The 13,399-nt window shown below is 23.4% G+C and overlaps 4 protein-coding genes across 4 annotated transcripts; 1 reads left to right on the top strand and 3 right to left on the bottom strand.

The window, feature by feature from the left end:
* Positions 1-2,730: 2,730 nt before the first annotated feature.
* On the bottom strand, positions 2,731-3,268 carry OCT59_012446 (uncharacterized protein; the record flags this gene model as incomplete). The annotated part of the gene is made up of 4 exons (XM_066134473.1): positions 2,731-2,847; positions 2,977-3,034; positions 3,111-3,116; positions 3,204-3,268. 4 exons carry the CDS (start codon positions 3,266-3,268, stop codon positions 2,731-2,733), a joined length of 246 nt encoding a protein of 81 aa, XP_065989735.1.
* A 1,035-nt stretch (positions 3,269-4,303) lies between these two features.
* OCT59_012444 (uncharacterized protein) lies at positions 4,304-5,787 on the top strand. The gene is made up of 3 exons (XM_066134472.1): positions 4,304-4,574; positions 4,640-5,188; positions 5,262-5,787. Exons 1-2 carry the CDS (start codon positions 4,542-4,544, stop codon positions 4,973-4,975), a joined length of 369 nt encoding a protein of 122 aa, XP_065989733.1. The 5' UTR covers positions 4,304-4,541; the 3' UTR covers positions 4,976-5,188; positions 5,262-5,787.
* Positions 5,532-5,777, bottom strand: OCT59_012445 (uncharacterized protein; the record flags this gene model as incomplete). Its single annotated transcript, XM_066134471.1, has 1 exon — positions 5,532-5,777. The coding sequence occupies one exon, from the start codon at positions 5,775-5,777 to the stop codon at positions 5,532-5,534; it is 246 nt and encodes an 81-aa protein (XP_065989734.1).
* Positions 5,788-8,244: 2,457 nt separating the features above from the next.
* On the bottom strand, positions 8,245-8,615 carry OCT59_012443 (uncharacterized protein; the record flags this gene model as incomplete). The annotated part of the gene is made up of 2 exons (XM_066134469.1): positions 8,245-8,267; positions 8,345-8,615. 2 exons carry the CDS (start codon positions 8,613-8,615, stop codon positions 8,245-8,247), a joined length of 294 nt encoding a protein of 97 aa, XP_065989732.1.
* Positions 8,616-13,399: the final 4,784 nt, after the last annotated feature.

Here is a 13,399-nt window from a genome sequence, read left to right as displayed (position 1 = left end):
AACAAAAAATTATATGATGGTATTGAATTATGTAGAAAATGGAAGTTTACGAGATTTTTTAAACACAAGTCATGATAAATTAAATTGGTATGATAGGCTTAATTGTTTATGGATTATCGCATACGCACTTAATCTTCTTCATAAAAATAATTTAATTCACCGAGACTTGCATGTTGGCAACATTCTTTATGATAACAATACACGTATTTATATAACCGATATGGGATTATGTAAATCTGCAGATTACAATGCATCAGAGAATTCAAAAGAGAGTGCATATGGTATTTTACCTTATATGGCTCCTGAAATATTACGAGGACAAAATTGTACCAAAGCTGCTGATATTTACAGTTTTGGTATAATTATGTATGAAGTAATTTCTGGATTACCTCCATATCATGACATGAACCACAATAATTTAGCAATAAGGATTTGTAAAGGACTTAGGCCAAGGTTTAACATTAAAGTTCCTCAATTGATTGTGCATTTAATTAAAAGATGTTTGGATGCAAATCCATTAAATCGACCAACAGCAAATGAAATCTATAAAATTATACGTGAATGGCATGATAAACGAAGTGATTATCAAATTACAGAATTACAAAAACAAATTGAAGAATCAGAAGGAACAAATAAAAATTTATCAATTAAGTCAACCAGTTTAGGATTATCATGTAATACACGTTCAGAAGCTATCTATACAAGTGGATTGCTTAATTGTAATAGTAATCTTCCCGAACCAAAAAATTCAGATGACTATTACGAACAAAATGATGATATAGTTAGCATGGAATTTACAGGTATTGTTTAATAGAAAATATAGAAAATAAGTAATTATTTAAGTTAATTTTGAAAAGAATGTATTAATAAAATTTAACTCTATGAATAGAATCCTTACAAATTGATATTTCTCAATTGAAAAATAGTGATAGTATAACAAGCGATGATTATTCAGAATACTCAGGTATAATTAATTTGTCACTTATAAAAGACATTCAAAACATATAAAAAATTACTAACAAATTTATTCTATTACATAGGATCTATACAAATTAATATTGAAGACCATGACTCAAAATCTTAATCTAGTAGCATTTTCCTGAACTATCTTATTATCCGATAGATAATTAATGAACCTTTAGAAGTAAAAATAACTATTATTAAGTTATTTCAATTCGACATTTAGTTCAAATTATTTAATTTTGTATTCTTGATTTAAATATTTTTTCTGTTATTTATTCTGTTTAGCATTAACTTTTCTCAAAATCAAAGCGTAAAGATTTTCAAATTCTAAGAAAAAGTGGCAGTCTATTTGTGAATATAATTTAAATATAATATACTTGTTTTATTATTTTATTTACTGGTTTATTTTGTTTACTAAATAAAAACAAATTCTTAAACTAAATAAATAAAATAATGAACGTGAGATTAATAATTTTGATCCGATTTTAACTTCGAACCAACTAAGAATTAATGTAAAATGAAGTAGTTGTGAAGCCACGATTCTTGCCTAAAAATATTGTTTTTATTTTTGTTATATTAATGAACAACTTTCATATGCAATACTTTTTGATTTAATGTAATCTAAAATCTTACATTATTAATATATCTTAAAATTCTCAATCTTAATTACTTTCCTTTTGCGAAATCTATAGTTATATTACTCGCTCCCTAATAAAAATTTCTTTAGATTCTAAAGTATAAAAGAAATAAATGATTTTTTGTCATTTGTTATTTCATATGGTAATCTTTTTTTTTTAAAAAAAAATTCTCAAAGTAGAATCTACTTATGAAATAACAGTGAATTTTTCATTTGTTAAAATTTCATCTTGAAGTTTGGTCATAAAATAATTTTTATTTAATTATTTTACTGGTTTTAAATTCAGCTAAATTGTTTATAGGAAAAAAAAACAAAATTATTTGTAAAAAATACTAAAAATAACATGAAATAAGACTTGCCCTGTAAAAATGTTGATCTGTGTTTTATATTATTTATAGGACCCCGAAATGTATATACAGATGTAAGGTGGCGGGCAAAAAAATTTTTTCAGGGCCGGAATACTGCCAGAATTATGACAATTTCGGTCAGCATCCAAAAAAGATAATACCTTTCCACCAGGAATTATCTTATAAGGAAGGATTTTCATGATTTTTTTTTGCTGATTAATCTTTTTATGTATATTTCAGGGTCCTGAATTTATAGTCTTAAATTATGGAAATTTTCATCTCTCTAACACGAATATCCATGAATATATTATTTTCACGGAATTTTTACGAAAGCTACGGAGAAATAATGGAAATATTCAGAAAAAATTTTATAGGGTTGAAGGAAAAATGTTTCCAAATTTTTCAAATTGATAATGAATTTGTAAAGGGTAAAATTTAAAGAAAATTTGGAATGACATCATTAAGTTACTTTTTCTTCGATCTACTTTAAAAAATTCCTTTTTCAATAAAACTTTCTTCCTGTAAAAAAAAATAATAATATGTAATTGATATACACAAAATAGTATTTCACACGGTATTCTATCAAAGTCAATCAATCACAGATCACATTACTATATTTTGAATTTGGATATCTATATATTTTATAGTTACAAGCTCTTTAATTAATCTTATAAACAAATTACTAGCATTATAAATTTATTTTTAATAAATAATGACATATGAACTATGAAGTAATTTCTGGATTACCTCTATATTATGATGTAGGTCATGATATATATACATTTAGCAATGAAAATTTGTAAAGGACTTAGGCCAAGGTTTAACATTAAAGTACTCAATTGATTGTGCATCTACTTTCATTGTTATTTGAGCCAGTTTCTTGGGGACAAAGCAGCGACACTGCGACCATAAATTGAATTATTAGTGAATTTATATAGTGTTAATACATCAAGATAATATCATTCCTGGCTTATAGAATATTTAGATAAATTGATCACATACATGTAAATACAGAAAGCAGTCTCATACCTCTATTATTTGTTGTTTATTAATAAATGATTTCATTACCAAAAAAAAAAAAGCTATACTTAGATTTTTATAATAAACAAAGATAATTAGTGAATAATTTGCTCAACTTAATATTACTATTTATTCATATTCACATTTTTCTATTAAGTCAAAATACTCAAGGAATATCTATGCTTCTTTTTGTAAAATTCTATAAAAGATTTAAGAACCTAATAAAAAATATTCACTCATTATTAGTAAAGTTGGTAAACTCGTTAAGGACATGTTGATCAAATGAAAGATAACCAGGCATTATAATTTTACTACACAGGAAAAAATGCTACTTGACATGTGATTTGGACATGAAGCACGTGATATAAATTTTTTATGATCTCATGAGGCTTTTCTCATACTCTTTAATTTAACGACTTTAAAACAATCATACCATCCCTTTAATTTTTTCTTTTTTGCAAGTAATTCACGAATTCTTTATTTCTTGCATTTTATCATAGTAGCATTAAAAATTTCTCTACAAATATTGGTTTGTTTTTTCTGAAAAATTCGTTCAAAAAAAGGGAAGTAAAAAAATGAATACATACATTTTTTTTTTTAAAAAAAATAATTTTTGGCCGTTAAATTGGTATTAAACCTTGCAACGAATTAGAATTATCTTTAAGGTACTTTGTTGTTTTTAAAAAAGGAAAAGATGCTTTGTTTCGATTAAAATTCAGGTCGATTAAAAAGATTACAAAAATTCATTGTAAAATATTGTTCTTCAGTATTTAATTTGCCCCTTGTATCCTTTGTATAACCCAGTATATCATTTAGTCTGATTTATAGTAAAAACTTTACCTTAACAGTTAAAATTGATATACATTTCTAAAACCTTTTTTTATGAAACTAAATTACTATACCATATTAGGTAATGACAACAAAATAGGAAACAAAAAACGAAAATTTATAAAAAACTTTTTTATTGTTTCACTCGAGATGATAAATTTGAATTTGGATTATTGAATTTTTTTAATTTTTTTAAAATTAAGTTACTTATTCGATTAAAAATTACACATAGTCAGAAATTAACCGAACTAAAAGTATCATTTAGATTTCAGAGATTAGGGAATGTTATAATCGTACGATAGAAATTAGGGCTTCAATGGTACTACTATACTCCAATTTTTATGTGAAAGGAGATTTTCTTTCCGAATATGGCAAAATTTAATGTAGATATTGTTAACTATGGCCGTTCTCAAGCGCCTCCCTCAATGTGATTGGCCAGTGATTGAAGTGATGCTCAAATATCACGGTCAATTGAAATAAATTGGAATAAACATGGTGATCGACACTTGAACAATCTCTTTCACTCTCTTACTTTTTTTATCGAGTTTTATTACGCATCCAAAAAAGAGAACTAAAACAACTTTTAAAAATTTCGTTCCAACCACTCATTTCTCTCCTTTTAACAGCCTAACGAATAATTTATCCTTACAACAACATCAAAATTCCACTACACGACCTTTTGCTGAAAATGAAACAATAAATATATAGATCCTTTGACGCCAAATGAAGTAAGATATCCAGTATATATGGACCCTTTAAATGATACAACAAGATATCTGGTAAATATTTATTCTTTTATTATTATACAATATGAAATATAATAAACTTGAAATTCTTTTTATAGATAACCTTGCAACCTTCTCAACCTTCTCTTATTACTCATCATGTAACTCATAATCAAGAAAATCAATCACCTTTTAATTCTGTAGCCATAAATAATCAAAGTCCTATCCAATCAACTTCTACATTTATTAACTTCAATACACCTAAATCAACAAACAGATGGACAACATCAGAAACTCAAATGCTTATTGAAGAAGTAAGAATGCAATGGCAAGCATTGCAACAAGTCAAAGATCCAAGAGAAAAGGGCCGAATCTGGGATAAAATTATTACTAACATCCAAAAGTCAGATATGGCAAGTCCAGCTTTAAAAGAACGTACAAAGACATCAGTTTAACAGAAGTGGGATGCACTTCTCCAAAAATTCCGTGAAATAAAGGATAAAATTGAAAGCACTGGTGGCGAAGCTATCCAAAATGACTGGGAGTTTTTTAAGGACACGGATAGCTTTTTAAGAAAAGATCTGAGTATAGTTGCACCAATTACAAGTGACTCAATTTATGGGATTAAGCGTAAAGAACAAGAGAATGCTGAAGAACAAGTCAAAGAGGTCAGTGACGTTTTAATATTTATTTTTTATTTTTTTTTTAACATCTAATCAAATCATTATTCATATCATATAGAATGACTCTAGACAACAAAAAAAAGCATGTTCTAAGAAAAAAAAACAAATATAGAAGAGATTCGAACTCTTATTAAAGAACAGACTGATACTATTGCTGAAATTATGAAAGAACAATATATTCATGCTTCTGAAGTTCAACAAAAGCAGCACAATGAACAAATGGAACTATTTAAAATGTTTCTAACGAAATTTTAATTATGAGCAGTTAATAATATATATGCAAATAATTTTATTGTAATTAATGAAGCTTTGTAAGGTTTAATAATGATTAATTAATTATAAGATCTGTTAAATATTCTCTCTTCTGAGTACCCGCCATCTCCTCCATTTCTTCATTTTCTGCTTCATACTCATTATTACCATTTATATCATCATCCATTTCTCTATTAACATTTTCTGAAGATAATAAATCTCCCATATCAATACAAATATTATGTAAAATACAGCATGCATGTATTATTTTAACAATCCATTCTATATTTGTACAATAAATTTCTTTCAATAAATTCTCCATCGTTCCTTTAAATGTCCAAATGCCCACTCAATAACCATTTGCATTGAAGAAAGAACTTAGCATATAATAATTAGGAAATGCTTTCATTAAATATGTTCGGAGAGGATATGCTGCATCTGCAATAATGTAAGAACTACCTGGAACCCATTGTTCGGGATGCAACAAAATTTCATGATAAAGTGAAGAACGATAAAACACTTTGGCATCATGTACACTTCCTATGATAGTATATAATAATAAATTAATTATTAAAATAAATAAAAATAAAATAAATAAATAATAATAAATGTCTACTAGCCTGCTTCACCAGTATAACCCTTTAGTTTTAGGTCTTGGCTGACATTGCAATCTTATACTGGATGGAAAACAAACAGTTGATAAAATTATATTTGTTGTGGTAAGGACAGTTAAAAAATGATCGGATCTTTGCATTTGTATATTTTTATTTTTTGTAATAGCTTCTAATATAAAAAGTAATATAATTATTGATTTTTGTCAGTGCTGAAGATCCATAGTGTAAAATGGAAAGTGAAGGAAGTAAGGCGCATGAGCAACCTCTTTTTATATTCCATTATTTTCTATTTTTGGTAGCTTTATGAAAAAAAAGATGGTTTATAGCTCCAGGTTTTTTTGACTTAAATGATCTTCACACTTTGCCTTTTTAGTCAATGATTAACCCATTGAGGAAGGCGCTTGAGAACGGCCTATATTATCGAATTTGTTGATGTTTATTTTTTATTAAGTTACGAGAATTAACGATAAGATCATTTTGATAGTAAGGCAGTCTACAAATCTCATTATAGGAACATTATAGGAAATGATTTCCTTTATAGAATTAGTAACCCAAAAATTAAATGAAATTCCTGCGTTGCTTGTATGACAAAAAACCCATTTTAATTTGATTTTCTGAATCCGCCTCAAATCCTAAAGCTATGTGATTGAAAACCAATGAATTTTTTTTTGCAATGGAAAAATCAATAATTCTTTTTCTCTCTCTTCTTTTCTTTCAGGATAATGGAAGAGAAGAATTACATAATTTTCTGCTGATTTTAATTAACAAAATGCTTAACAGATATTTTTGCAATTACGAAATCAAATTAAATAATTTTTTGGGGGTCTTTATGAAGTCAAATATAACTACATAATGTTTGATTTATTGGATGATTTTCCTAATAATTCATCCCAAATCCCAATCAAATGTAAATCTTCAATCCCTCTTTTCGCGTGCTAATAAATTTAAAAGAAATAGGCATATAACTCAACCACCTATCAAAAAAGTAGAAATTTCAAGCAAAGTTGAGATTATGATATAAATTACTATATTTGTCATTACCAATATACTACAGCACTAAGCTAATCTGCATCTAAAGATCAATAAAATTAACTGTAAAGGATAAATTCGCCCCATATACAACATAATGAAGTTTTTCCATGAATAATAATATATACTTTATTCTTCATTTATTTTATTCAATTATGATTTTCATTGGAATATCAACATTATACGCTGAAATCGGGATGTAAATTTTATTAGGTGTTCTTTAATATTTATTGCTTTGATTACTTTTATAGATATTATTCCAAACAACTTGTATATATGAATATTATGATCAACTAGTAATAAAAATTTTTTATAGCATAATTAAAAAACCATATTTTGTGCAAATATCTTTTACATATTAAATTGATTAGAAGGTGTTAAGATTATTAAGAAAATTTATTTAAAATTAGATTATGAGACAAAGATAACCTTCTGAATTGAATAGGCAAATGTAAAATCAATTGCTTTTTTGTCACTTAGACATGTTGGATATTTTCCATATGCATCTTTATTAGGAAATGTTAATATGATCTGTAAAAAAAACTCATAATAAATTCGTAAAAATAATTTACAGATACTGTAAACAAAAAAGTTCTAAAAAATACTTTACAATTTGACTATTAGCCAGTACTTAATATAAAGTTAAAATACTTATGTATAGTTATGTATAATGTTGTCTTAATAAAATAATTTTTTAAAAAGGTAAAGAATATTTTTGCAGATTGCAAATAATATTATTAAGAATAAAAGTTAACAATATAAATAAAATACAATCAGCCATTGTAATTAATATAAAAAATTTTACATTATTTATTTTGATTTTATACATTGGAAATGGGTTTATATACTTATATTATTATTTTGATAATTTATATTTAATAATTGGAAAGTTAAAAAAAAAGATTTATTTAAATTACAAACTAAGAAATTTGTAAAATATTTACTATTCTAGCTTTGGTGTTTAAATAATTCTAAAAAAAGAGAATACATATATGAATTAAATATAAAAAAAGGAATTATTTAAATTACAAACTAAGAATATTGTAAAATATTTTACTGATACTCTAGCCTTAGTGTTTAAATAAATATAACAATTTTGTTAAGTAAAAAACTATAAATTCTTATAAAAACACAAATAATTACTAGTTATTTTTTATCTGTTTTAATATCTAAATAATTAAATAAATAAAATTAATTTCACATAAATAATTTGCAAAATTAATTCTTTTTATATACTATTACATACCTAATGACTTCAAATTAAATATACAATCATCCAAATTTTTACTCATTTCATTCACTTTTACACTAGTTTGTGAATCTTCACTTTCAAGAATTTCATTCACTTTTCCACTAGTAGTTTGACTTGAATAATAAGCTTGTAAATCTCTACTTTCAAGAATTTCATTTAATTGTTTACTAGTAAAATCAAGAAAGCGACTTTTATAATATGCCTGTGGATGAGATTCAGTAGTAAGATTATAGCTTTGCCCAATTGGTGCATTTATAAATTCCATAATATTGTATTTTAATTCTTCATTAATATCTTCAACTTTCACTTTATTTGAAAGAAAAACCCACTCTTCAATAATACTTTAGAAGATGGTCTTTTTAATGGGTTTTCATCCCAACACTTTTTCATCAAATCTACATAACATTGTGGAGTATTTTCAATAATTTCAGGGCGTTCACCTTCACAAATACTTAAACTAAGTTGAAAATCATGTGCTCTATTATTAAATGGTGGTACCCCGGATGTAAATTCCCACATAATAATAGAAAAACTATATATATCACTAGCTGTAGTATAAGGATTGCCTCTTAAAACTTCTGGTGCCATAAATGGTATAACACCATAAATATCATATTTTTTCAAAAATGATTTTAAAGGTTTACATAATCCTAAATCACTAATATAAATTTTACTTTCATTATGGTTTAAAATATTTCCATCATGAAAATCACAATGAATAAGATCTTGTTTATGTATACAATTAAGCCCAGAAATAATTCCAAATAACATATATAATTTTTGATACCAATCACTTTTGACAATTCTTGTTAAGTTTCCTCTTAAATTACCTTTGTTTGCATAATCCATTACTACCATATATTTCAAAGTATCTGGATTTTTTGTAAATCCATAAAAATAAATAATATTATATGAATTTAAACAAGTTTTATGATATTCCCACTATAAAACATAATAATATATTAGTATAAATAAATTATAATTCAAAATAAAAAAATAAATAATATATTATCATACTTCATTTAAAAATTCATTTAAATTTTTACTTAAATTATTGTGACATTTAAGAATTACTTCATTATTATCATTATAAAACCAAATAGCTTTATATATAGTACCAAATCCTCCTTTATCAAGATACTTAACATTTTTAAATTTATCATAAGGAATCCATTTTAAATTTTTTTCCAAAATAAGGCCGTTCCAATTTAATCTTTAGTTTAACGTCCTCCCCCCCCCTCTATTTTTGAAAAATTCAAGGGTGATTTAAACATATATGTTTGATATGTTTAAATATGCTTAAACCACCCCCTCCTTTACTAAAATTTAATAGTACCGAGAATTCCCGATTTTACCAAAAATTTCCGAAATTTTTATTATGTTTAATTTTCATGTTTGTTTAAATTATCCCCTCCCCCCCCCTCAAAATTTTTGGCCAGAAAGGACGTTAAACTAATTATTAATTTGGAACGGCCTAAAATTATCCATAATTGTATTTCCGCTTTTTCCAAATCTATATATAAATTTAAATAATTAAATTTATCATTGAAATTCATATTAAAAATTACACTGAAATGTAAGATCAAAATCAACAATTACTCTAAAATTTAAATAGAAATTTAATATAATATATGTCTTAGTTTTGTATAAATATATATAATAACAACCTATCTTTCATAACTTACCAACTAAAGTAACAGAAATTTTATATGAAAGAATTCAATTAACAAATAAATATTTATAAAATATATAACAATAGAAATAACAAATAATTTACAAGCTATATTAATAAATAATTTTTATAAATAAAAATTTAGTTAGTTTAAATATTATAACAATAAGTAACTAATGATAGAATTAAATAAATAAATTATAACTTACGATCTATTTAAATAAGTAATTTAGTTAGTTTAAATTATATGTAAATATTATAACAATAAGTAATAATAGAATTAAATAAATAACTTATAACTTACCAACTAAAGAAATTACAAAATAATTTTTAAATAAAGAATTTAGTTATTATAACAATAAATAATAATAGAATTAAATAAATAACTCACTCCCTATATTATTAAATAATTTTTTAAATAAAGAATTTAGTTAGTTTAGATTATATGTAAATAATATAACAATATTAGAATTAAATAAATAACTTACTCCCTATATTATTAAATAATTTTTTAGATAATGAATTTAGTTAGTTTAAATTATATGTTAATATTATACTAACAATAAGTAATAATAAGATGCTTACTCCCTATATTATTAAATAATTTTTAAATAAATAATTTAGTTAAATTATATGCAAATATTATAACAATAAGTAACAATAGAATTAAATAAATAACTTACACACTATATTATTAAATAAAGAATTTAGTTAGTTTAAATTATATATAAATATTATAACAATAAGTAATAATAGAATCAAATAAATAATTTATGACTTACAATCTATTTAAATAAAGAAGTTAGTTTAAATTGTATGTAAATATTATAACAATAATTAATAATAGAATTAAATAAATAACTTACTTCCTATTTAGTTTAAATTATATGTAAATATTATACCAATAAGTAATAATAGAAATAAATAAATAACTTATAACTTACCAACTAAAAGAAATTACAAAATAATTTAAATAAAGAATTTAGTTATTATAACAGAGAGTAGTAATAGATTAAATAAATAACTTATAACTTACTAACTAAAAGAAATTACAAAAATAAAGAATTTAGTTATTATAACAATAAGTAATAATAGAATTAAATAAATAACCTATAACTTACGATCTATTTAAATAAAGAATTTAGTTAGTAGTTTTAAACTATATGTAAATATTATAAGTTTATAACAATAAGTAATAATAGAATTGAATAAATAATAACTTACACTCTATATTATTAAATAATTTTTTAAGTAAAGAACTTAGTTTAAATTATGTAAATATTATAACAATAAGTAATAATAGAATTAAATAAATAACTCATAACTTACTAACTGAAAGAAATTACAAAATAATTTTTTTAAAGTTAGTTTAAATTATACGTAAATATTAGATAATAATAGAATTAAATATATAACTTACTCCCTATATTATTAAATAATTTTTTAAAATAAAGAATTTAGTTAATTTAAATTATATGTAAATATTATAACAATAAGTAAACATAGAATTAAATAAATAACTTACTCCCTAATTATTAAATAATATTTTAAATAAAGAATTTAGTTAGTTTGGTTTATATGTAAATATTATAACAATAAGTAATAATAGAATTAAATAAATAACTTATAACTTACTAACTAAAAGAAAAATTACAAAATAAAGAATTTAGTGAGTTTAAATAATAGAAATATAGATATCAATAACTTACACAGGACCCAGAAATATATATAAAAGGGTCAGGTTTGAGTTTGCGTATTTTGAAATTATGAAAATCTTTCCTTTTTAGATAATTTTTGATAATGCCAGTCAGAATTTTATTTCCTATTATAGTAACCGACTGACATTATCATAATTCCGGCCCTGAAAAAATGCGTACAGCAAACTTTTTTCATCACCTGACCCCTATATAGGGTCTACTTACACCCTAATATTATTAATTAATTATTAGTTAAATATAAATATAATATAAAGTATTTACTGCAAATTAAATATGTTGCTTACAATCTAGTTATTTAAATTATTAAATTAAGAATATAATTAGTTGAATATTAAACAAATAAATATGATATTGTAACTTACCATCTGTAATACAATTAATTAGTATTAAATGGTTAATTAAATAAAGAATTTGCTCAATTTAATTATTTAAATATTATGTAAAATAAATAAAGAATTAAAAATTTAAATAACTAATAACTTACTGGCTATAGTATTATTAATCACTAGAAATATAATAAAAATGATAAGTAATTCCATTATTATTCAATTATAAGATAACCTATTAACTTACAAGCTATATTTGTATTTTGTATATTATATAGTAAGGTATAATTATAAATAGTATTTAAATGTATTACAAATAAAAATTTAATATTTAGTATGTATAATATACCTTTAGATTCCTTGGTACTACTTTTTTCAAATTCTTCAAAGCCACTTTCTTTGAATTCCTTAGAACCGTTTCCTTCAAATTCAATATTACCAGAAACTAGTTTTATTATATAGTAAATTTGTTTAAAAATATTAGTTTATATTATATATGATTATTACCTTTATCATTACTAATAAGAGCCATTACTATATAATTATATTGAAATTCTTTCTGATTGGAAAAGATAATGTAAATAACTTTTTTTTTCTTTTTTTTATTAAACGCCTTTATTTATGCAAAATGCATTGTGTACAAAAGTGATCATAGTACAAGCATTGTATGTATAACAAACAAATTTTGCACATATGTCTGAAATGTATGTCAATCATCAAGCCTCATTGTTGCCACAGCAAAATCATGAAGAAAAATTTCTTAATACGTAATATATACTTCGAATAATTTTAAATGTCACTTTTTTTTTGTTAAAACCAACTAGGGCAATTTAGATACAGTTAGTGAGTTTTAAAGTATAAATATATTGATAAATTTATATTTATTTATTAAGTTGTAAGTTATAATAAATTGATTTTGCCTAATTACTATAATAAAGCAAATAATCATATGATTAAGCGATTATGTATGTTTAGAAGGTGGAAATGATATTTTAAAATATAGTAATCTTTCAATTTTATCAAAAAGATGTTTTTGGATTTGATCAAAGTAAAATGAAACTTCAAAAAAACATATGATTGTATTTTGAAATTTTTCTGTTGTCATTGTTAATATGAAATTGGAATTTGATATATAATAATGAAGGGTTTACTTTCTAAGTCTTCAATTTTGTTTTGTTTACTTAATGTTTGTTAGTTTATATTTTATTTTAGGATAATTATTATAGTTTTATTTCGTTTTTACTATTTATTTTTTCAGATTTGTTTTTTATGTAAGGTGGGTTTAAGGTGGGTTCATTGACAAAGATGTCTAAATATGTATGAAAAAGGACAT

The sequence above is a fragment of the Rhizophagus irregularis genome, chromosome 2 (assembly GCF_026210795.1).
Source record: "Rhizophagus irregularis chromosome 2, complete sequence".
Taxonomy (NCBI): Eukaryota; Fungi; Glomeromycota; class Glomeromycetes; order Glomerales; family Glomeraceae; genus Rhizophagus; species Rhizophagus irregularis.
The sequence above is the reverse complement of the archived record's forward strand: the minus strand, read 5'-3'. Positions and strand labels throughout refer to the sequence as shown.

Coding starts and splice junctions, on each gene's coding strand:
- OCT59_012444 (XM_066134472.1), top strand. CDS start 4,542: ATGGACCCTTTAAATGATACAACAAGATATCTG. Junction 4,575..4,639: donor ATGATACAACAAGATATCTG/GTAAATATTTAT, acceptor TTCTTTTTATAG/ATAACCTTGCAACCTTCTCA.